Source organism: Chrysochloris asiatica, unplaced genomic scaffold (assembly GCF_000296735.1).
Source record: "Chrysochloris asiatica unplaced genomic scaffold, ChrAsi1.0 scaffold00361, whole genome shotgun sequence".
NCBI lineage: Eukaryota > Metazoa > Chordata > Mammalia > Afrosoricida > Chrysochloridae > Chrysochloris > Chrysochloris asiatica.
In genome coordinates, this window is record NW_006408879.1 from 1,146,325 (window position 1) to 1,169,498 (window position 23,174).

The 23,174-nt window shown below is 46.3% G+C and overlaps 1 protein-coding gene across 1 annotated transcript in view; it reads right to left on the reverse strand.

Annotated features, from left to right (window-relative positions):
- Positions 1 to 23,174, reverse strand: part of WDR27 (WD repeat domain 27) — a 124,786-nt gene that overhangs the window by 85,822 nt on the left and 15,790 nt on the right. The window contains exons 2-9 of the mRNA XM_006876183.1: positions 21,684 to 21,825; positions 15,365 to 15,489; positions 14,563 to 14,676; positions 9,190 to 9,241; positions 6,700 to 6,770; positions 5,533 to 5,653; positions 4,228 to 4,372; positions 1,320 to 1,423 (exon numbers count right to left, since the gene is read on the reverse strand). Coding sequence (XP_006876245.1) covers positions 1,320 to 1,423; positions 4,228 to 4,372; positions 5,533 to 5,653; positions 6,700 to 6,770; positions 9,190 to 9,241; positions 14,563 to 14,676; positions 15,365 to 15,489; positions 21,684 to 21,825 — 874 coding nt within the window. The remainder of the gene's footprint in view (positions 1 to 1,319; positions 1,424 to 4,227; positions 4,373 to 5,532; positions 5,654 to 6,699; positions 6,771 to 9,189; positions 9,242 to 14,562; positions 14,677 to 15,364; positions 15,490 to 21,683; positions 21,826 to 23,174) is intronic.

Below are 23,174 nucleotides of genomic sequence, written 5' to 3' on the forward strand. Positions count from 1 at the left end.
GGAGGAGCAGGGGGGTTTCAAGGAGAACACGGAGCCGAGGTGGGGGGCACAGGTGAGGAGCAGGAGGCTACTCCTGGAGAGACCCCGGATTCAGAGGACACCGGTGAGAACTCGTGGGGAGGACAGAGCCGCTGGACGGTGAACACAGGGCAAGCCTGGACAACTACGCGGACAGGAGGGCAGACGCTGAGCGAGCACGGAGGAGGGAAGATGGGCTGGATGGAACAAGGGGGCAAGGCAGAGAGGACTGTGGGAGGATGAAAAGGGAGCACCAGAAACCCTGAGGGCGAGGCTGACGTCCAGTGAAAGGGACATAGGTCCAGTCAGGGCAGGGGGTCTGAAGTGGGGTCAGGGACACAGGTCTGAGGTGAGGTTAGGGACACAGGTCTGAGGTGGAGTCAGGGACAAAGAGCTGAGGTAGGGTCAGGGACACATGGCTGAGGTGGGGTCAGGGAACTAAGGTCTGAGGTGAGGTCAGGGGATACAGGTCAGAGGTGGGATCAGGGACACAGGGTTGAGGTGAGGTCAGGGGACACAGGTCTGAGGTGAAGTCAAGGGACGTGGTCTGAGGTAGGGTCAGGGACACAGGTCTGAGGTGAGGTCAGGGACTCAGGTCTGAGGTGAGGTCAGGGACACAGGTCTGAGGTGAGGTCAGGGACACAGGTCTGAGGTGAGGTCAGGGACTCACGTCTGAGGTGAGGTCAGGGACTCAGGTCTGAGGTGGGGTCAGGGGACATGGTCTGAGGTGGGGTCAAGGGACATGGTCTGAGGTGAGTTCAGGGACTCAGGTCTGAGGTGAGGTCAGGGACACAGGTCTGAGGTGGGGTCAGGGGACATGGTCTGAGGTGGGGTCAGGGGACATGGTCTGAGGTGAGGTCAGGGACACAGGTCTGAAGTGGGGTCAGGGGACATGGTCTGAGGTGAGGTCAGGGGACTTGGCCTGAGGTGGGGTCAGGGGACATGGTCTGAGGTGAGGTCAGGGACACAGGTCTGAAGTGGGGTCAGGGGACACAGGTCCAGTCATGGCAGGGGGTCTGAGGTGGGGTCAGTGGAGAAGCAGGAGGGGCTGAGACGTGGTTGGGAGTGAGGAAGTGCTCAGACGAGGGACCATTTCAGGGGTGAGGTCACCCTGAGAGGTGGAGTAAGAGAGCTCATTCTGTCCTTCCCGTGGCCAGCTCTCCCATGGTTAAACGTGACCTATCCCAGCAGTCTGCTGACCAGGCTGTCTACACTGAGACCTGCAATCCCCATGTAGCAGCAGAGAAAACGCTGAAAGCGCCTGACATTAGAGCTTGGACAAGGTGACCGTCTGCTCTTACCTTTGTAAAGTACAACAGCTTCCAGCTCAAAGCTTGCCAAGTTCAGTACGAATAAGGCAGTGGAGCAGCCGACCCACAGACACTTGGCTTTCTCCGAAGGAAGGCTGATGTTGAAAGAAACGGGAATCGTCTGATGGTCACTGGGAAAGCTCCGGGACACACTTGGTTCCAGGGAACCACAGCGGCTCGGCCCGGCTGTGCGCATGACAGGACTTAGCAAGGGTTCATACGTGTGACAAGGCCAATACTAAGAAGGGACTCCACTCCACTATGAACCTAAAGTTTGGGGTGGCAGACCCCACCCAGAAAAGGTCTGGGGATTTGTTTCTGTTATGATCACAGCCAAGAAAATCCATGGGACATCTCCTCAGACACACAGGGGTTGGCGCAAGTCGGAATCAGCAGACACCAACAAGGAGCCACCTCTGAGCGACAGGTGTTCCAGTGTGTAGTCAGCCAGTGGCCTTGTCGTGAGTGGTGATGACGAGCCTTCTATAGCGTCTCTTTGCACAGACGTAGTGGGACTGACATTTATGTGTGAAGTGCAGTGAAATTACTCAATACGCCTCTTCTACTCTGGTGTGGTGCTGACTGGACTGTGAACCACAGGGTCGGCAGTTCAAACCCACCAGCTGCTCCTCAGAAACCGTATACAGGGTCACTATGAGTCCAACGTGATAGCACTTAACAAGAACCAAACAGTGGTCCTATCTTTAGGAGCCCTGGTAGTGTTGTGGATTATGAGCGAGACTGCAAACCCAAAGGCCAGCAGTTCTAATCTACCAGTCGTTCCTTGGGAGACAGGTGAGGTTTTCTGCTCCCATACAAGTAAGTAACTGGTAAATATTATCTAGGAATATTATTATTATCAGTTCCCAAATGTCCACTGCCTTCAGAAAAAGGTACCTACAAAGTCTTCACCCTCAGCTAACCCACCAAGTCTCCTGTGGGCGTACAGCATTGAGGAGTAGGTACCTCTCCTCTAGGTCAAATAAGAGACGAGCTAACATTTGTTTACTCATCAAAATAAAATCAGAATCCTCTATTTCTTGTGTTTCAGAATTCTATTTCACAATCTTTACATTGCAAACAAAACACAGATTTCTTTTCTCCCCAGCATTTGTATGACTTCACAAACCCGATCCAGAATCCCTGAGTTGGCCCCGACTTGGTGGTACACAAACAGCAGCTGCAGCTGTGCATGTCCCTGTAATTTCCACCAAACAACTCTTCCTGATTTGTCTGGGTCCGAAGTTGGTGACAAAGACACGGATTCCGCTGTCATTGTGAAAAGTTGGAAACCTAATGTGAGTTTTCAATGGGCCATCTGAGAGTCAGGAGTAGGGGAATTTTACCTCCATCAAGAAGACCCAGGAGTGATATGCACCCCAAGGTCCCTGTGCACTGGATTCCTGGACCCGGGGACAGACAGACAGCCGTGGCACGGGACGACTGACAGAGGGGGGGCAGCAGCTGTAAGAGCCAGAGCTGGAGTCAGGCGGTGGGCTTCCAGCCCGCGGAGCCGGTGAAACTGAGTGACTCTGGACAGAGCCGTCCTTGTAGAATGGGGCACCTCCATGTAACTTAAGTGGGCGAGTCCAGGGCCTTCAGGCTGAGGCTTTTTATCAGCAGCTGGCAGAGTTCGGCCCTGAGCCTTAACTTCCCTAACAAACCCCACCCTGAGTATGGTGCCTGAGTTATGTGTGGCCATTGCAACAGATCATCAAACCCGTAAGAGAAGTGGGGGGCTATGGGAGGGCCAGTTGGCTCCTCGGAGTTTCTGCACGGTGTAGTCCATCCAGTGAGGTCCACGTGAATAGTTGTCGTTTATGTTCTTGGGAACATGTAGGACCGATGCGTAAGCCATTGGTCTTGCACACTTCTATCATGTGACCTCTACTGTTGTTTCTGTCTCCAAGGCCGTAGTCTCCAAACACTGACCCTTCTTTGTTGTTACAAACTTTTACATTCCGACTATCCAGAATGAGCAAAACAATCATGACTGCATGTTTGATCTATTCCAGACTGCAGAAGTTGATAAAAGCTCTTCAGTTTCTTCATCTTTGACATTACTGGTTGACTGGTAAATCTGAATATCAGGCATATTGACTGGTCTTCCTTGTTGTTGTTGTTAAGTGCCGTCGAGTCGGTTCTGACCCATAGAGACCCTGTATAGGGTTTCCAAGGGGACGCTGGTGAGCTTGAACCACCAACCTTGCAGTTCAAATGGCTTTGCAGTCTGGCGCATTGACCCACAGCGCCACACCAGGACTCCGGTCTTCCTTGTAGGCCTATGGATATTATCCTAAAATCTGCAATGTTGTATTTCAAGATAAACCTTGAAATCTTCTTTTTATCCATGAACGGGACACATGAACCGTCATTATTTCGGGCACAGTTTGTCCAACTCAAGATGGCCAATTCCATTCCTTGTTCGTAAGGGCCGTGGGCTGATTTTGAGTCACAGCAATCCTGTAAAGGGTTTCCGGGGCTTTGAATATTTTGTGGGAGTAGAACGCCTCATCTTTCTCCTGTTGAGTTACCAGTGGTTATGAATCGGTGACCTTGTGGTTCGGTTCACAATTCAGTGCTTATCCTACTGAGCCACCAAGCTCCCTTATAAACACTTGTTGTTATTAAGTGCCACTGAGTCGGGTCTGACTCATAGCAAGCCTGTATAGGGTTTCCAAAGAGTGGCCAGTGAATTTGAACCACTGACCTTACAGTTTCAACCAACCTTGCGGTCGAGTGCTTATCGTACAGCGCCACACCAGGACTCCACTTAAGATAGCTAGCGTTAATCAAACACAAAGAGTCACCTGATTCTAATTTCATCTGTCTATGTCTACAACGCTTTTTTTAAAAATGAACTGAGTAAGAGGAGGTAGGCCAAGCTGGCCACACTCACCATTTCCACCCAGGATTCTGAGCGTAGGACTGGTCACAGAGCTCCAGGTGTAGGACTGGCCACGCCACTTGCATCCCTGCTTCTCTGTCCTGCTCATTGGAGGGCAGCAGCTGATTCCCCCCTAGAGAAAAGGACGACTGAGAACCTGAAAGAAGTGTCATGTCAAAAGGAAACGACTCACTCAGCCATTACTGTAAAGCAAAGCCGAGATGGCAAGGGGGCAGGGAAACTAGGTTAACAGGAACAGAAATGAGACTTTTCACACAGTGAGAAGAACGTCGCTGCACAATCAGTGTTAAAATTGTGGAATGGGAATTGGCACTGCTATGCCAACCTTCTCCAATCGGTCCCTGAGGCTCAGTCAGCCTGGGAAAGTCGGCTTTTTATTGTCAGTTTGATCACAGGTCAGATCATCCTAATACTTCCTTACCTCACATGTTGTCAAAAATGAGATCATTATCATTTTTTTTTAAATAAATTATTTTTGTTCTCTTAAAAAAAAAAAAAAAAGTCCAAAACTGACATAATGGTGGCAAATCTTTATGGGAGGAAAAGTCTCATCTTTCTCCCGCAGAATGGCTGGCAGTTTCAAACTGGTGACCTGTGGTTAGCAGCCCAACTCGTAACCACTACACTAGCAGAGCTCCTTATATACAGTGATGGTCGTAGCGACCCTGCGCAGGGTTTCCAAGGCTGTAAATCTTTATGGGAGGAGAAAGCCTCATCTTTCTCCCGTGGGACCGCTGGTAGTTTCGAACTGCTGACCTTGAGGTTAACAGCCTGACTTAGAGCAGAGCCTAAGACAACTGGTTTGAAGCATGAGGAAAACGTAAGTGTATTAGTGTAGGATAGAGGTATCTCCCTGTGTATTTTTAAAGTCATCACTTCAAGCCATCTACACAGAGAGACAATCTACAGGGCTGAACACAATGAAGGGGAGCTCGACGGGCCACTGCCTCCAGAGAGCCCGCTACACTGAGAAGCAACATCAGGCCATAGCTGAGACTCCCGCACAAGAGACTGGAACCCACACAGGTGCTGTGGCCAGCAGCACGCTGGACAGGTGGGAGCAATTCGGGGAGTCAGCAGTGACCGGGCCCCTCCAGCGAGCGTGTGGGCAGACGACAGGGCCTGTTGTACACGAGCCCCCTCCTCCTGGACAGTCTGTCCCCCAGGCCCAGCCCCCGTGTGGCCCGCTCTCCACTGTGTCACTCCTGGAACCGGACACACTGAGTGCCCACAGCCCAGCTCTGCTTCCCACGGCCCTCAGCACCCCACGTGCCGCTCGGGGTGCTGCCGGGTTACCTGAAAGGCCACATGACTCAGGTGAGACCCGTTGGATGAAGAAACGCTCACTCTTTCTCCTTAGGTCCACACGTGTCACACAACGATAATGATGATTTTCAACCAAACTGAAGACCCAGAGCTGAAAATGGCAAGCATATACAGACACACATCCTGTAACACGAATGGCCCATGTGAAAAAGCAGCTAAAGTCAGACACGTGAGCAGAGCTGTCACAGCGAGTTCCAGGCCGTCCCACAGACCCCCACTCTCAGACTCCGGGGTCTTCCTCCTCTGCCGTCTTTCAGTAAAGGTCTGACGGGCTGTGGTACTGAACTGTCTTCTAGAAAATTCTCTCACTGAAGACAAACCTTCTCATAATTCCAGCCGTCCATTCCCACATGCTCCACGTCACACACTGCACACACGTGTGACACCACCCCCCGAACACACATTCCACACGTTCTACACACTCATCACACATGCCGTGCAACCTTCTACATGTTACACCACCGTACACCCGTTACCCCACGTCCACAAGGAGGTCAGGTCACAGCACACATGCCCACACATCACATACATCATAGCACCAACTGTATGTGGGCTACACCACTGACCGAATGTCCATCACATACTGAGGTCCCCACATGTGTCACCCACCACAGTCCCCACAGTGCCTCACACACCACGGTCACCACACACATGTCACCCACCACAGTCCACACACATGTCACACACCACGGTCCCCACATGCGTCACACACCATTTTCTGTACACGTCATAAACCACGGTCTACACAGCCAGGAGACAAACATGGTCATAGCACTGGGTACCATGCATAGGAAGAGAAGTCAACTTTCTCAGAGACAAGAAAAGAAAGAAACTCACCTTATTATTCAAAAAGAGACAACACGTCTCCCCCTCATCAGACCCACAGCAGCATTTATGACGAAGAGCATGGTGACCATGCTTTGTGAAGGAGTAGACCACGTCGGTACCAGTGGTTCTCATATCAGAACCACACAGGAACCTTCGGAAACCATGGCCACAGTGGGCAGGAGCACCTCCCACGCAATGCTGAGGCCACAGGGCATCACCAACCCCAGGGTGAGGCCCAGACCCTGTGTGCACACTCACTCTGTCATCGTAACACCTGGAAAGTGGACGGTGAGCATGTGGACCCCTCACCTGGCCGTCAGCACACCCAGTCACAAGCTGCTTGGTGTCTTCATCAACAAGCACGCTGAGGAGAGGACACGCTAGTGAAAGAGAGGCAGAGTGGTTCGTTTGAGACTTTCCAGAGACTGGCGTCACCTTACACAGACATTTCTAGTAGGCAACTTTGAACTAGTCCAGGATACTTTTTCACAAGAGTCATAAATATAAATTTTCTAACTTCAAGTTTTGAAACTCTCATCCCAAATAATAGCTTGAGGTACGGATCCGAGTCTGCCACCGGTGAGTCCTGGGACGTCGCACGCTGCTCACCCAAACAGGAAGCCTAATCTACAACCACACAGCTACACAGCCCAACACACAGTGACTCTGATAAGCCGAGAGTAATAAAAGTGGGGAAGTAATGGTGAAAACGGTCATTAAAGGGATGTCTTACTTTTAAAACGGTTGCTATGTATCATTTCATTTCAAAATTACTCTGAATCTAAACTGTTAAGAACTTAAAAGGAGAACTAAGATAAATGAATGTTTTAAACACTGTATGTCCTCAAAGGTGGGAGGGGGGGTGGAACTATTGATGGAATCAAAGATCATATAATTAAATGTGTTGACAATCCAATAACAATCCCATATACCTTATTTCAGAAAAGGAATTCTAACATAACCCTAAGCAATGTGCTCTATCCACCACGTGAGAAATGAACCTCCGGAGGCCATGGAACTCTCTGGGGACACACGACAATTGGGCCAGGTCACTATGGTGCCTGTGGCTTCCCAAAGCTGCAGAGTTCAGGTCATTTCCTGCAAAAAGGAGCCCTGGTGGCTCGGTGGGTTAAGTGCCAGGCTGCTAACCACAGGTTAAAGGTTCAAACCTACCAGCCACCCCATCTGTTTCCTTAAAAATCTCAGCCACAGGAACCCCAGAGTGCTGCTGAGTTGGAATGAGTCACAGCACTGGTTTCACGCAGGGCTTCCGTTCCCTAGAAGGGACCATCCTATGCTAATCTTCTCTTCCTCCAGTCCCAGTAAGCACAGTACGCACACAGTAAAGAACACAAAGGATGCACAACAAACACTAGGCCTAGGAGACATTCTGGGGAAAAGGGAGGACTCAACTAAAGAGAGTTAAGGGGCATTACAAGGCAAGCTAGGCGTACAGGTGTGAGAATTTCACAGCACACGAGTCTCAAAACTGCTTAACCACAACCCACCAGCCGCTCCTCGGAAACACTGTACAGGGTCACTATGAGTCGGAACCAACTCCACGGCCCATAACAACCACCACCCTGGTGATACTGTAGCAGTTGGCAGTTCAAAGCCACCAGCCGCTCTCAGAAACCCTATACATGGTCACTATGGAGCCGTCCTGGTCGTGTGGGACAGCACTGAGCAGTTACCTATGAGGCAGGCTGTTCACACCCACCAGCCACTCCACAGCAGGGAGATGAAGCTGTCTGCTCCTACAAAGACTCAGAGCCTCAGAAAGGCTGTATCAGAACGACTCAGTGCTACTGGACTGGGTTGGTTGTTAACCCAAAGATTGGTAGTTCAAACCCACCAGCTTATCCACAGAAGAAAGATGAGTTGGTCTGATCCAAGAAAGATTGTTGTTGTTAAGCGCCATTGAGCCGGTTCGACTCATCACGACCTTGTATAGGGTTTTCAAAGCTGTAAATCTTTGGAGGAGCAGAAAGCCTCATTGTTCTCCCACAGAGCAGCTGGTGGTCTCAAACCATCAACCTTTTGGTTCAAATTCCAGTCCTTATCTTACAGAGCTACCAGCTGTAGGCGGTATAAAGATTGTTGATCTGGTTGTTGTTGTGTACTGTCAAGTCGGTTCTGACTCACAGCGACCTTGTATAGGGTTTCTGAAGAGTGGCAGGCGGGTTTCAACTACTGACATGGCGATTAGCAGTCCAGTGCTTACCCTACAGTATCATACTAGGACTCAGCCTTGGAAATCATCCAGGGCTGTTCCACTCTAACAGACAGGCTCACTAGAAGTCAGAACTGACCCAAGAACATGTTTAGATCTGGGGGGTGGGGGGGAGGGGGCTAAACACTAACCACAGTTCTAACCCTCTAACCCTAACCATGCCCTAACCCCAACCGTGACCGTAACCCTAGCCCCAGCCCGAAGCTGACATACACCCATTCCAGTTAGCATCAGGGTGTGAGGAGAGTAAACCATTCCTCTAAATTCCTAAGCTGACAGATCCCGTGCATGGATGCCCAGCTGTCTAAGTGGGCAGATACCTCACCGGGTTTCCCTGTAGGAGCATCAGGGGCAGCCAGGGATGCTAACTTTGAGGACACGCACTTCCAAGTGCTGAGACAGGAAGCCCACACTCCACGTACTGGCTTCATCATAAGATGAACACTTGGAGGAAACTGACTGCTAAGGAGGTCATTGTGCAGCTAGGAGGGGAACAGCTGTCGGTGAGACTCACTGGGTTCCACGCGGGTATCACAGTCCCATCGGATGACAGAAATGCAGCCTACCTGCTAGCACTGGCGAGGTGTACACTGAAGTCCCCACATGATGGTTCCAGACCTACAACAAACAAACACTTCTTCAGGACAGGAAGGAGTGGGGCCCTTACACCATGCTGAGAACTAAAGGCACTACCCAGTTACAAGCTCGTCGATGTGACAGGTTATCTGAAAGAGAATATAGAACAATGTGTTGGGGCCACTGTTAGGTGCTGTCGAGTCGGTCCTAACTCATAGTGACTTTATACACAACAGAATGAAACACTGCTCAGTCCTGCGCCAAGCTGACCATCAGTCCTATGCTTGAGCCCACTGCTGCTGCTACTGTGCCAATCCATCTCATTGGGGATCTTCCTCTTTTTCACTAACCCTCTGCGTTAGGAAGCAGTATGTGCTTCTACATGAACTGGTCCCTACTGATAACATGTCCCAAGTATGAGACACGAAGTCCGGCCAGCATGGCTTCTAAGGAGCATTCTGACTGTATTTCTTCCAACACAGATTGTTTGTTCTTCTGACAGTCCATGGTACTTTTAATATTCTCCTCCAACACCGTAACTCAAATGCATCAATTCTTCTATGGTCTTCCTTAATCATTGTCCAACTTTCACATGCATATGAGACTACTGAAAATACCATGGCTCGGCTCAGGGGCACCTCACGCCCCACCCTGACATCTTTCCTCTAACACTTTAACGGGGACTTTTATACAAATCTGCAAATGCAGCAGATTTGCTCAATGCAATACGTCATTTGATTTCTTTACTGCTGCTTCCATGAGTGTTGATGATTGGTCCAAGGAAATGAAGTCTTTGATAACTTCAATCTTTTCTCCATTTATCTTGATGTTGTTTATTGGTCCATTGGTGAGGGGTTTTGTTTTCTTTACAGTGAGGTACAACCCATATCAAAGGCTGTGGTCTCTGATCTTCATCAGTAAGTAGTTTAAGTCCTCTTCACTTTTAACAAGCAGGATTGTACCATCTGCAAAGCACAAGTTGTTAATGAGTCTTCCTCCAATCCTGATGCCATGTTCTTCATCATATAATCCAGTTTCTCAAATTTCAACATACAGTTTGAATAAGTATGGTGAAAGAATACAACCCTGGGGCACACCTTTCCTAATTTTAAACCACTCAGAGTTCCCTTGTTCTGTTTGAACCACTGCCTCTGAGTCTACATCCAATTTGGCCTTTTTCTTCTTTCTTGTGTTCTTAATGACCCTCTACTTTCTTCCTATATGATGTTCTTCATGTCATCCCACAACTCTTCTGGTCTCTGGTCATTAGTGTCTTATACATCTAATCTGTTCTTGAGATAATCTCTAAATTCAGGTGGGATATGTTCAAGGTCATATATTGACTCTTGTGGATTTGTTTTAATTTTCTTCATCTTAAACCTGAACTTACATATGAGCAATTGATGATCTGTTCCACAGTTGCCCCTGGCGTTGCTTTGACTGATATGGAGCTTTTCCACCATGTTTCCACAGATGTTGTCAACTTGATTTCTGTGTATTCCATATGGTCCATGTGTATAGTTGTCTTTTATGTTGTTTATGAAAGTTATTTGCTCCTCCCAAGATTGAAAATCAAAGAGAACACATGAGCAGGCATGTAAGCTTGCTAGTGAACACATTGGTCTACTGGTGAGTGGAAGAGGGGGAAAGGCAGCAATGATGAAATGGCCTGAGTTCAACCATGTTCCATTGATTCCCGCTGACCTGGAGATGAGAGAGAGAAGAGGAAGGGCTGGTTGGCGTGAAGTGTGATGAGGCCTGGGGGCTCCTGAGTCCATGGACAAGGACTTAGCCACAGAGGGTTAGAGCTGACAGTGAAGCATCCAGCTTATATGAAGTGAGGGGAGATGCATACAAACTTGCAGATAGTACCCATTTGACCTAACCTCAATGGCTTGATAATCAGAACTCAACTAGAGGAAGATAAAAAAAAATTTTTGATATAAAAGAAACAAGTGTAAATTGCTACAATTTGATGTACTTGACCTATACTTATGGATGTAGTAGCTTCTAAATATCAACTGAGAGGGAAGGAGTCATCAAGTATCAATCCTATCCCCTCTGTATACAGGATAGATAGGGACAGGCAACTTAGACATTGGCCACCTAAAATGAGGCGGTGCCCTTTGGTTGTTTGAATGGTTATAATATTCCAATGGTGATGCATGGAGGGGATTGTAATCACTGCAGTGAAACAAAATACGATAGGATGAATCTAAAGCTGATGTTCTCTCATGTAAACTATCACTCAATTCACACAAAACTTTTTTTAAATAATAATGAAGGGGTGATACAGGCATGAAGTGACTGGCTTACAAGTTTTCAAGAGGAAGTTTAGCTTTAGAGTGTGTGGGCGAAGGCAGAGTTCCCACTGAGTAGTTTTCATCTTGTCTAGATGGGTCTGGTGAAAAGAGATGGGGATAAGATTCTTATGATTCGAATAATTGCTATCATGACTAATTGTGACTGTGACAACTGTAAAGGTAGGAATTTTGGAACAAAAACTGGGGAGTGGTTAATCTTATAGTCCATAAACAGAGGGCCCTAGGACCATCAAGGGAGAAGAGCATGAGTGGAATGCGGGACCCTGTCCAGAGAAGCAGCAACACCAGAGATGGTGATAGTATACATGGGAGAACATCGGTTTTACACATCACTCTAGACTTATGGGAAGAGAAAGACTGAGTGTTGGCAGCCAGGAGGCAGGCTTGAAGAATGTGCCCTTTGGTTGTTTAAATAATTATATAATCCTGAGTATTGTTGTGCACAATACTCAAAAAATACCTCAAAAAAACAAACAAACAAACAAAAAACACAGAGGGACTAGAAGCAAATACTGTTGAATGATGATGCATGGAGGAGATTGTAATCATTGCAATGAAACAGTGTAAAACCGATGCTCTCCCATGTAAACGATCACTCAATTTCACAATAAAAACTTTAAAAATAAATAAATAAGGTATTTGCGATGAAGAAGTCATTGGTCTTGCAAAATTCTATCATGTGATCTCCAGCATCATTTCTATCACCAAGGCCATATTTTCCAATTATTGATCCTTCCTCTTTGTTTCCAACCTTTGTATTCCAACCACCAGTAATTATCAATACATCTTGATTGTGTGTTTGATCAATTTCACACTGATGAAGTTGGTAGAATTCTTCAATTTCATCACCACTGGCTTTAGAGGGTGGTGCGTAAATTTGAATAATAGTGGTATTAAATGATCTTCCTTGTAGGCACATGCATATTACCCTATCACAGGCAGCAGTGTACTTCAAGACAGATCTTGAAATGTTCTTTTTGATGATGAATATGACACCATTCCTCTTCAGTCTGTGATTTCCAGCACAGTAAACCCTTTGATTGTCAGATTCAAAATGGCCAATGTCAGTCCTTTTCAGCTCACTAACACCTAGGATATTGAAGTTTGTGTGTTCGAATTTTTCTAGATTCATACTTACATATACATTCCATTTCTGATTATCAATGGATGTCTACAGCTGTTTTTACTCATTTTGAGTTTGGATGGTTCAGACAATGAAGGTCCCGAAAGCTTTACTCCATCAGCGTCTTCAATGTCAACTGTAGTTTGAGAAGGCATTTTTTTTCCCCAGTCATATTTTGAGTGCCTTCCAACCTGAGTGGCTCATTTTTCCGGTGCTGTATCAGACAATATTCTGATACTCTTCTTCATATCTCAATAGTCAATATTCTGGTGCTGACATTGCTCCACTGCTATTCATAAGGTTCTCAGTGACTAGGTATTCAGAAGTAGTCCATCTTTCCATCTTCCTAGTCTGTCTTAGTCTGGAAGCTCATCTGAACCCTAAGTGACTCTGTTGGTATTTAAAATACTGGTGGTCTCGCTTCCAGAATCACAGCAACACACACGCCCCCACAGTACAACAATGTAGGAATATAAATAATAAAACTGTAGAAAGATAATACCAGATGTCAGAATCACATATTAAAAAAACAAACAAACAAAAATTCATATTTTCAGAAATAAGTTTAGGGGTTTGGTGGCAGTAGTGTGCCATGGAGTTGGTTCCAACTTATAGCAACCCTGTATAGGGTTTCTGAGGCTGTAAATCTTTACAGAAGCAGAAAGCCTCATCTTCCTCCTGCGGAACGGCCTGTAGTTTTGCACTGCTGGCCTTGAGGTTAGCAGCCCGACTCATAACTACCATTTGGAAGAACTCAAAATCAGAAACTGAGAAAGATTAGAGACTCTGCCCTGGTCAAGGCTCAGGGACTAAGCAAGCGTTGCTCCAATCGACTGTGCTCCCCACAAGTTCTTACCATTTTACAGACAAGAAAAATGAGACACTGCATCCTTAATGACTGTCCACACACATGGGTGAGGGGTGGAGGGATGCCAGTCCAGTCTGTCCAGGCTTAGAGAACACCAACGGGTGGTGCCCTACCACTCGCCCAACAAATCCACTGCTGTCAAGACTATACCGACTACAGTCAGGCTGCAGGACAGTGGGACCGCCCCAGAGCATCTCCAAGGCCATAAATCTTGATGGAAATCCACTGCCACAGCCTTCTCCCATGGAGCAACTGGTAGGTTCGAACCGCTGATCTTTTGGTTAGCAGCCTAGTGCTTAAGCACTGTGCCACCAGGCTCCATTTTACCCACTTGCTTTAGAATTTATTGTGACTCACAGCACCCTCAAGATGGTGCAGAATTGCCTCAAAGAGTTCTGAGACTCTAAACCTTTATGGGAGTGGGCAGCGTAGGCTTTCTCCAGTGGAGTGGCTAGTGTGTTTGAGCCATCAACCTTGTGGTTAGCAGCCCAGTGCTTAACCCAGCACACCAGCAGGCTCCTTGTTTTCCCACAGGGATTTACTCCATAGGTGTGTTCAGGATACAGCTCAGTCTCTCTCCTGGCAGTGAGCTTCATCTGCCGTCAACTGCTCTTTCAGTCACAAGCTTTGAAGCTCAGGCCGTCGGCAAGCAGCAGTGACAATGACAATGTGGGCCGCCAGTGACATGAGTGGAAACTGAATTGGCGTTTCATTTCCCTCCTTCCCCAGCCCAGGTTCATTTGGGTGAAACCTTCTGGCCTCGGAGGGGGGATTTCCGCCCTGTGTTCCAGGAAACAGTCCGAGTGAAAAGAAAGGTCTGAGGAGAGTGGTCCCCAGTCACCCAGCTGCTGGCCACTGGGCACATGAGAGTTATACAGTGCAGACAGCACCGAGCCCCATGATGACGCCTCTCACATGGACAGCACAATGTCCCCATCACACAGCCCTCGTCCATCAGGGAGAGTCCGTCCCTTACCTGGAAGTGTCTGTCTTCAGACAACATCCCCATTACACAGCCTTTGTCCATCGGGGAGAGTCCATCCCTTACCTGGAAGCATCTGTCTTCAGACACTGAGATGAGGAGGTCAGCTTGCCCAGCACAGAACGTGAGTGCGGTGACTGGAGCCTGGTGGCCCCGCAGCTCAGCCAGGACAGACGGACTCTGGAAGGATCGGTGAGGGGTCAGTGAGCAGACTGCGTGCAGTGGTCTCATGTCTGTCTGAGGAAGCAGTTCCACTTTATGTAACCCCCTCTGCCACATACATGTCAGACATCTGGAGCGCAACTAGCAAGTCAAGTCAGATGGCTGAGCCAGGCTGAGCCAGGGAAGCTGTCACAAGTCCCAGGACCTGCAATGTAGTCGACAGAGAGCAGCCCCGCTGACCCTGAGCAGAACTGGGGTGCAGGCATCGTCGTGGGGTGGCACTGGCTGCTGGACCAGCAGGCCCTTCTCACTGCATCTCTGTCATGCTTCCCTCCCCACCCTCTGTGCCTACTCCCCACTGCCAGCCCACTCTGCCCACTGACCTGAGTGCACACACAGACTGGACACTGCAGACCTGCCAAGACAAGCTCTGCTCCCATCTTCCTGTGTGACTAGGACTTTACCCTGTGTTCGTCATTTCGTCTTGCCAGGATACCTTCTCTTTCTTCATGCCCTCAGCATCCTCTGCCTCTGGTCCTGAGATCTGAAGGTCTAGTCCCATATTCAAGTCTTCATGTCTGCACAATCCCTACCATTCTCGACGTTCCGGTTACAAGATAAAGCTGTGTTTGCGTTCACTCCCCTACAGCGTTATACAATCCTACCCAGTTACAAAGTGAGACTTCAGCAGCACTTCACCTCTTACCTTGGCATCCAGCATGAGTATTTTATCCCCAGTGCACACGGCAATAGCACGATCATCCAGACTGAACTGTAAGCAAAGCACCTTCCCCAAGAGCGTGCCTAGGACTGTCCCACGAGGAGCTTCCCCTGTGGGGTTCATCACTAGTGTCAGTCCACAGAAGGTCCCCTCGTCCCTTTAATGCAGCAATGCCACAATAATAGGTAGGCAAACCTTCTCCTAGAGTAACAGGACATCGTGCACATCAATGACAAGCTGCCTCTCGGCAGCACTGACACCAGCAGTCACGTGACGGTGTCAGAGCAGGGCAATCTTGAAGGAGTGTGTGCCACATGGGGTCCATGCTTCAGGGACAGAAAGCAATCTGAGCCCTGGGCAGCTGCCCTGGTGAGAATGGTGTGGGAAGCAGAAAGGCAGGGGACCTTGGGTGGTATAGAACAGACACAGCAGTGCAGCCTTGGACACGGTCAGATCCCATCCACTGTGGACGTCAAGTAGACAGCGCTGCTAACGGGGAGAGTGTGGGCGTGGAGGAGGAGGCACGTGCAGAGGGAGCTGAGCTGGGACAACTGTGAGAGAAAAGGAGGAGATAGACCAGAGGCTAATGCGGTCAGGCTTGTAGTGTACTCCAGATGTCCAGGTAAGCATGTCAAAGAAGCAGCTAAACAGAGGTGGGAGAGCCATGATCCGTCAGGGACACAGGCCGGTGTCAGCAGAGTGTTTCAGAAAGGATACAGGGTCAGACTCGTCAGCATATCAGGGGTAAAAAGGCGATCAGCTAAGGAAAACTTCCAGGGCAGGGTCCTCAATGGACGGGTCAGCACAGCTGGGAACCAGCAGAGGAACAACTGGACCGTGAGACTAGAAGAACCCAGTGGAGTGTTCAGGAAGCTGGAAACAGAAAGTATTTCCAGAGGAGGCTGAGTGGCGAGGGATGTAGTACATGAGGGAACTGGTCCGGGGCCATTTCCTGAGTCCAAGTGCAAACTCAAATCCGTATCTTACATGAGAACATGTGGAATGCTGCACACCACCCCAGCAACACGCTAGCTGTCACCTGCCACCACAACTCAGAGAGAGAGGCACACAAGCAGCACGTTCCAAACCCACCAGAGCGACCCGTGCGGCAGAGAGCTGCATTCTGGGGATGCTGACCTCACACACTGCTGGTTCTGTGTGACCTCCATGCTTCAGGTCACACAGAGACTCGTCAGAGGTTCCAAAGGCAACTTAACAGCACATGGTGGGAACTCAGAGCCTCCCAAACTGGAGAGAGCAGCCAATAGACAGTGGTACAGGAAGCCAGCGACCGGCATGTGGTTCACTGTGTGTACACGCATATGTGTGTGTGTATACAGCTGTATGCATCGCTGTATAATTGTGTAAGCATGTATGCAGGGGCATGTGTGTACATGAATATGTGTATACGTGCATGGATGTGTGCATACATATAGATTTGTGTATGGATATCTGAGGTGGAATATTGTGGATAGATATGCAAAGATAACTTGGCATTTGTTTTTTACAGTAATCCTGCAAATTCTCCAAGTAACTGAGTAAATTCAAACTTCTTCCCAAAATGCCACTTAGGCCCACTTGTAACTGGCAGCCATGTGTTCCTAGTGACTCTCCTGCCACCACCATGCCCCAGCCACACAGGCACGCTGTTCTCCAGACAGGATGACCCCATGCGGGACCCGGTACACAGACCCTCTGACTGCAGGGTGTCTCCGAGTGCCCCAGGTCGAACACGTCGCCACACTTGCCACAGACGCATCACTGACTGGACTCACCGGCTGACACTGTCTGCCCCCAAGTTTCCATGCAGCAGCTTCCAAGTCCTTCACCTTTAAGCTCCACAGTAAATAACAACTCAGCCCACCTATATTTTCCTTGATTCGCATCAAAATCCAAGTTTTAAAATAAAAGTTATTGTTGCTAGGTGTTCCGACTCCTGGCCACCGTATGTACAACAGACGGAAACACTTCCTGATCCGGTATCGCCCTCAGTCATTGCTGCGGCGACTGTGTCCATCCATCTTGTGGAAGAGCTTCCTTTTCTCACGGATCGTCCATTTCACCAGGCATGATGTCCCGCTCCGGGAAGGAACTGGTCCCTACTAATAATAAGCCCAGGGTATGAGGTAAAGCCTTACCATCCACCCTTCTAAGAAGCATTCTAGCTGTACATCTTCCAGAACACACTTGGTAATCCTTTTAGCAACACATGGTATGTATATTCAATATTATTCGCCAACATCCTAACTGAAAAAACTCATCTTCAGTCTTCCTTATTCATTGTCCAGCGTTCTCATGCATATGAAGCAAATGAAAAATTAATGGCTTGAGTCAGGCGCACCTTAGTCCTGAAGTCTTTGCTTTTTAACACTTTAAAGAGGCCTTTTGCAACAGATTTTCCCAATGCAATATGTCATTTGATCTCTTCACTGCTATTCCCATTGGTATTGATCATGGATCCAAGTAAAATAAAACTCTGGACAACTTCATTCTTTTTTCTGTTTATCATGAGGTTGCTTACTGGTGCACTCAGAGGATCTGAAGCTTCCTTAATCCACCACTCGTCTAACAGTCTGTCATACTGTGGTGGTGTGTGTGCTGCTGTGATCCTGAAAGTTATTTGAAATCCCAGCAGGGTCAGCCATGGTGGAGAGGTTTCAGATGGGCTTCCACACTAAGACCGACTAGGTAGAAGGAGACACGGACTACTTCCTAATATTTTGTCACTGAAAACCTTATGCATAGCAGTGGAACACTGTCAGAAAACAGCAGAATACTGAATATTGAAACATGAAGAAAAGCAACAGAATGCTGTGAAATATAGTGCTGGAAAATGAACCACTCAGGACCTTATGAACATCCTCAAAATACTACTGGGGAAGAGAAGCCTCCTCAAAATAAAGCTGACCATGATGCCACGACTGTAGTAAAGCTTTCAGGGCCTTCATCTGCTGACAGGACACAACTTAAATTGAAGAGAAACAGCTGTAAACATCCATTAATAATCAGAACATGGAATGTACTAAGTATGAATCTAAGAAAATTGGAAGTTGCCAAAAACTAAATAGAACACAAAAACATGGATATCCTAGGCATTAGGCATCAGTGTGCTGAAATGGACAGGTAGTGGCCATTCTGCATCTGACCAGCACATGATTCACTATGCTGGGAATGACAAACTGCAGAGGAATGGTATTACATTCATCATCAAAAAGAACATATTAACAGGGCTCTGGGATACAGGGATTGAGGCATGGTTGGAATGGGCAAAAGGGGGGAAATTTACAAAAAAAAACATATTAAGATCTATCTAGCAGTACAACACTGTCTGGGATAGGATAATATCCACACACATACAAGAAAGATACATTAATACAACTATTATTCAAATTTATGCACCAACAAGTAAAGCCAGTGATGATGAAATTGAAAAATTCTATCAATTTCTTCAGTCTGAAATTGATCAAACATGCAATCAAGATATATTGATAATTACTGACGATTGTAATGAAAAATTTGGAAACAAAGGGGAAGGATCAATCATTGGAATATATGGCCTTGGTGATAGAAATGATGCTGGAGATTGATTGCATGACTGAATTTTGCAAGACCAATGACTTGTTCTTTGTAAACACCTTTTTTAAACAAAATAAAAGATGACTATACACATGGACCTCACCAGATATAATGCACAGGAATCAAATTGTCTACATCTATGGAAAGAGATGGCGGAAAAGCTCCATATCATCAGCCAAAACAAGGCCAGGGGCAGACTGTGGAACAGACCATCAATTGCTCATATGCAAGTTCAGGCTGAAGCTGAAGAAAATTAAAACAAGTCCACAAGAGCCAAAATATGACCTTGAACATATCCTGCCTGAATTTAGAGATCAGCTCAGGAACAGATTTGATGCATTAGACACTAAAGACTGAAGACCAGAAGAGTTGTGTGATGATATCAAAAACATCCTACAGGAAGAAAGCAAAGTGTCAATAAAAAGACAGGAAAGAAGTAAACGACTAAAATGGATTATCAGAAGAGTCTGAAAATTGTCTCCAGTATAGAGATGCTAAAGCAAATGGAAGGAAAGAAGAGGTAAATGAGCTGAATAGAGAATGTCAAAGGGCAGCTCACAAAGAGTCTTTATATTTTAATGGAATGTGCAAAGATCTGGAGTTAGAAAATGAAAAGGGAAGAACACACTCAGCATTTCTCAAGCTAAAGAAACAGAAGACAAAAGCCAAGCCTCAACTTTCAATGTTGAAGGATTCTCTGGGCAAAATATTGAATGCTGCTGAAAGCATCAAAAGAAAATGGAAGGAATACACAGAGTCACTGTTCCAAAAAGAAATGGTCGATGTTCAACCATTTCAAGATGTAGCACATGATCAACAGACGTAGCACATGATCAACAGACAACGGAACTAAAGGAAGAAGTCCAAGTTGCACTGAAGGCAGCGGCAAAGAGCAAGGATCCAGGAACTGATAGAATTCAAACTGAAATCTTTCTACTGGAGGCACTCATTCATCTGTGCTAAGAAATTTAGAAGACAGGTACCTGGCCAACTGACTGGACAAGATCCATATTTATGCCCATTCCAAAGAGAGGTGGCCCAATGGACCGTGGAAATCATTGGACATATCATTAATATCGCACACCAGTAAAACTTTGCTGAAGATAATTCAAAAACAGCTAAAGCAGTATATTGACAGGGTGCTGACCGAGGTTCAGGCTGGATTCTGAAGAGGACGTGGAGCAAGGAATATCATTGCTGACATTAGATGGATCTCGGCTGAAAGCAGAGAAGACCACAAAGATGTTTACCTTTGCTTTAATAACTAACTACGCAAAGGCTTCTGGTTGTGGGGATCATGACAACCTATGAACAACACTGCGAGGAATAAGTATTCCGAACACTTAATTGTGCTCATTAGGAAACGTATGCACCAGCCTTGTATTCTTTCACCATACTATTCAATCTGTATGTGGAGCAGGTAATTAGAGAAGATGGATTATATAAAGAAAAATGTGGCATCAGGATTGGAGGAAGACACATTAACAACCTGCGATATGCCAATAATATAATCTTGCCTGCTGAGAGCAAAGAGGACTTGAAATATTTACTGATGAAGATCAAAGACCATACCTTTTGGTATGGATTGCACCTCAATGTAAAGAAACCAAAAGTCCTCACCACTGGAATAATAAATAATAGCAAGATAAATGGAGAAAAGATTGAAGTTGTCAAAGACTTCATTTTGCTCAGATCAACCATCAACACTCATGGAAGCAGCAGTCAAGAAATCAAACGACGTATTACATGAAGCAAATCTGCTGCACAGACCTCTTTACAGTATTCTAGAGCAAAGATACCAGTTTGAGGACTAAGGTGCACCTGACCCAAGCCATGGTATTTTCAATAACCTCATATATATGTAAAATCTGCACAGTGAATAAAAGACCGTAGAAGAATTGATGCATTTGATCCATGGTGTTGGAGGAGAATATTAAAATTACCCCGGATCACCAAAAGAACAAACAAATCTGGATGGAAGAAGTACAGTCAGTCAGAATACTTGTTAGAAGCCAGAGTGGCCAGACTTCATCTCTCATAATTTGAACATATTATCAGGAAGGAAACAGTCCCTGCAAAAGGACATCATGCTTGGTAAAATAAAGGGTCAGTGAAAAAAAAAACAAACAAAGACCCCAACAAGACCGACTGGCACAGTGGCTTCAGCAATGGGCACAGTGTAGCAACAACTGTGAGGTTGTTGCAGGATCGGGCAGTGTTTTGTTCTGTTGTGCATAAGGTCACCGTGAGTTGGTACCGACTCCATGACACCTAAGAGCAAAAACTACAAAAGGCTGTGTGTAGTCTTTGATCTTTACCAGCAGCTGCTCCGATTCCTATTCCCTTTCAGCAAGCAAGGTTGTATCATCTTCTTATCACAGATGATTAATGAGGCTTCCTCCAATCCTGATGCCACACTCTTCTTCATATTCATCCAACTGCTCAGATCATTTGCTCAGCATACAGATTGAATAGTATGGTGAAAGGATAGAACCCAAATAATCTTATGAAACTGCATAAATTAAATAAAACTAATGAACCCATAAATCACTGCCACTAGCAAAATCTGTCAGTTTGGAAAATAAGCTTTCAATATAAAGCAGGTATCTTAGACATCTGATTCAATTTTAAAGGATATGAAATGATCCCAGATCATGTACTGTCATTGAGTATGTACACTGAAGGACAAGTTACTCCACTGTACATTTTTAAGATAATTTTCATTTACCGAGCAATGCCTTCTCTTTACATTCGTCTACGTTCCAGAGTATAACGTAGTCATGTGATGCAGAGCAGAGAAGAAGTGAATTCACTTTCTTTCCAAAAGCCACAGCAGTTATTAACTGATGGTGTCCTCTGAGAATTAAAAGCTGAAAAATGAAACACAAATATATAATAGCCACCATGCCACCAGGGTCACAAACGTCGACTACAGTCAACAGTGAACAGTAAAAACATGGCAGTGGAACTCAGTAAGAAATTCAACGGCCTGAATTTTCCATTTCATATATTCACTCCTGGTATCATTCATTAAAATTCCTGTTTGTGTAATACTTAAGTTAGCAATTTCAGTGTCTTCAGTGTCACACGTAACATACTGAGGAAATGGGATGGTTACCTCAATATTAGTGCATTATTTATTAAATAAACAAATGCATACACCCAATTCCTCATTTACCAACATGGTTAGGTCCCAAAGAGAAGACTGTTACACAAAGACATAGGTTGACCACATCACATTACAAAACAAAGGATGACTGCTAACTGACATCATCGTATGACTGTCAAACATGGACAAAAATGATTTATTACATCACATTACCTTGGGCAAAATCTTGAATGATGCAGAAAGCATCAAAAGAAGATGGAAGGAAGACACAGAGTCAGTGTATCAAAAATGAATGGTCAGTGTTCAATCATTTCAAGAGGCAGTATAGGATCAAAATCCGATGGTACTGAAGGAAGAAGTGTAACCTGTGTAGACCATGACAAACTCTGGACAACACTGAGAAGAATGGGTATCCCAGACACTCAATTGTGCTCATGAAAAACCTGTACACAGACCAAGAGGCAACGTTTGAACGTAACAAGGAGATAGTGATTGGTTTACAACCAGGAAAAGTGTGTTCCAGCGTTGTGCCCTTTCACCTCATTGACTCGGTCTGAATGCTGAGCAAATCATCCAATAAGCTGCATGGTATGAAGGAGAAGCTGGCATCAGGATTGGAGGAAGACTCATTAACCAACATTCCGCCATATGCAGATGATACAACCTCGCTAAAGACTCATTAACCATCAATCCGCCATACGTAGATGATACAACCTCGCTAAAGCCAAGAGGATTTAAAACACTTACTGAGGATGATCAAAGACTTCAGAGTGGATTGCACCTTAATGTAAAGAAAATATAAACCCTCACCACTGGACCAACATATAACATCATGATAAATGTAAAAACAAAACTAAAGTGGTTAAAGATTTCATTTTGCTTGGATCCATAATCATTACTCAAGGAAGCAGCAGTAAAGAAATCAAACAAAACAAAACAAAACAAAACAAAAAAGTAAGAAAGAAATCAAACATATTGCATTAGGCAAATCTGCAGCACAAGACATCTTTACAGTGTTCAAGGGCAACATGTCAGCTTGAAGACTAAGTTGCACCTGACCCAAGCCATGGTATTTTCAATAACCTCATATGCATGTGAAAGCTGGACAGT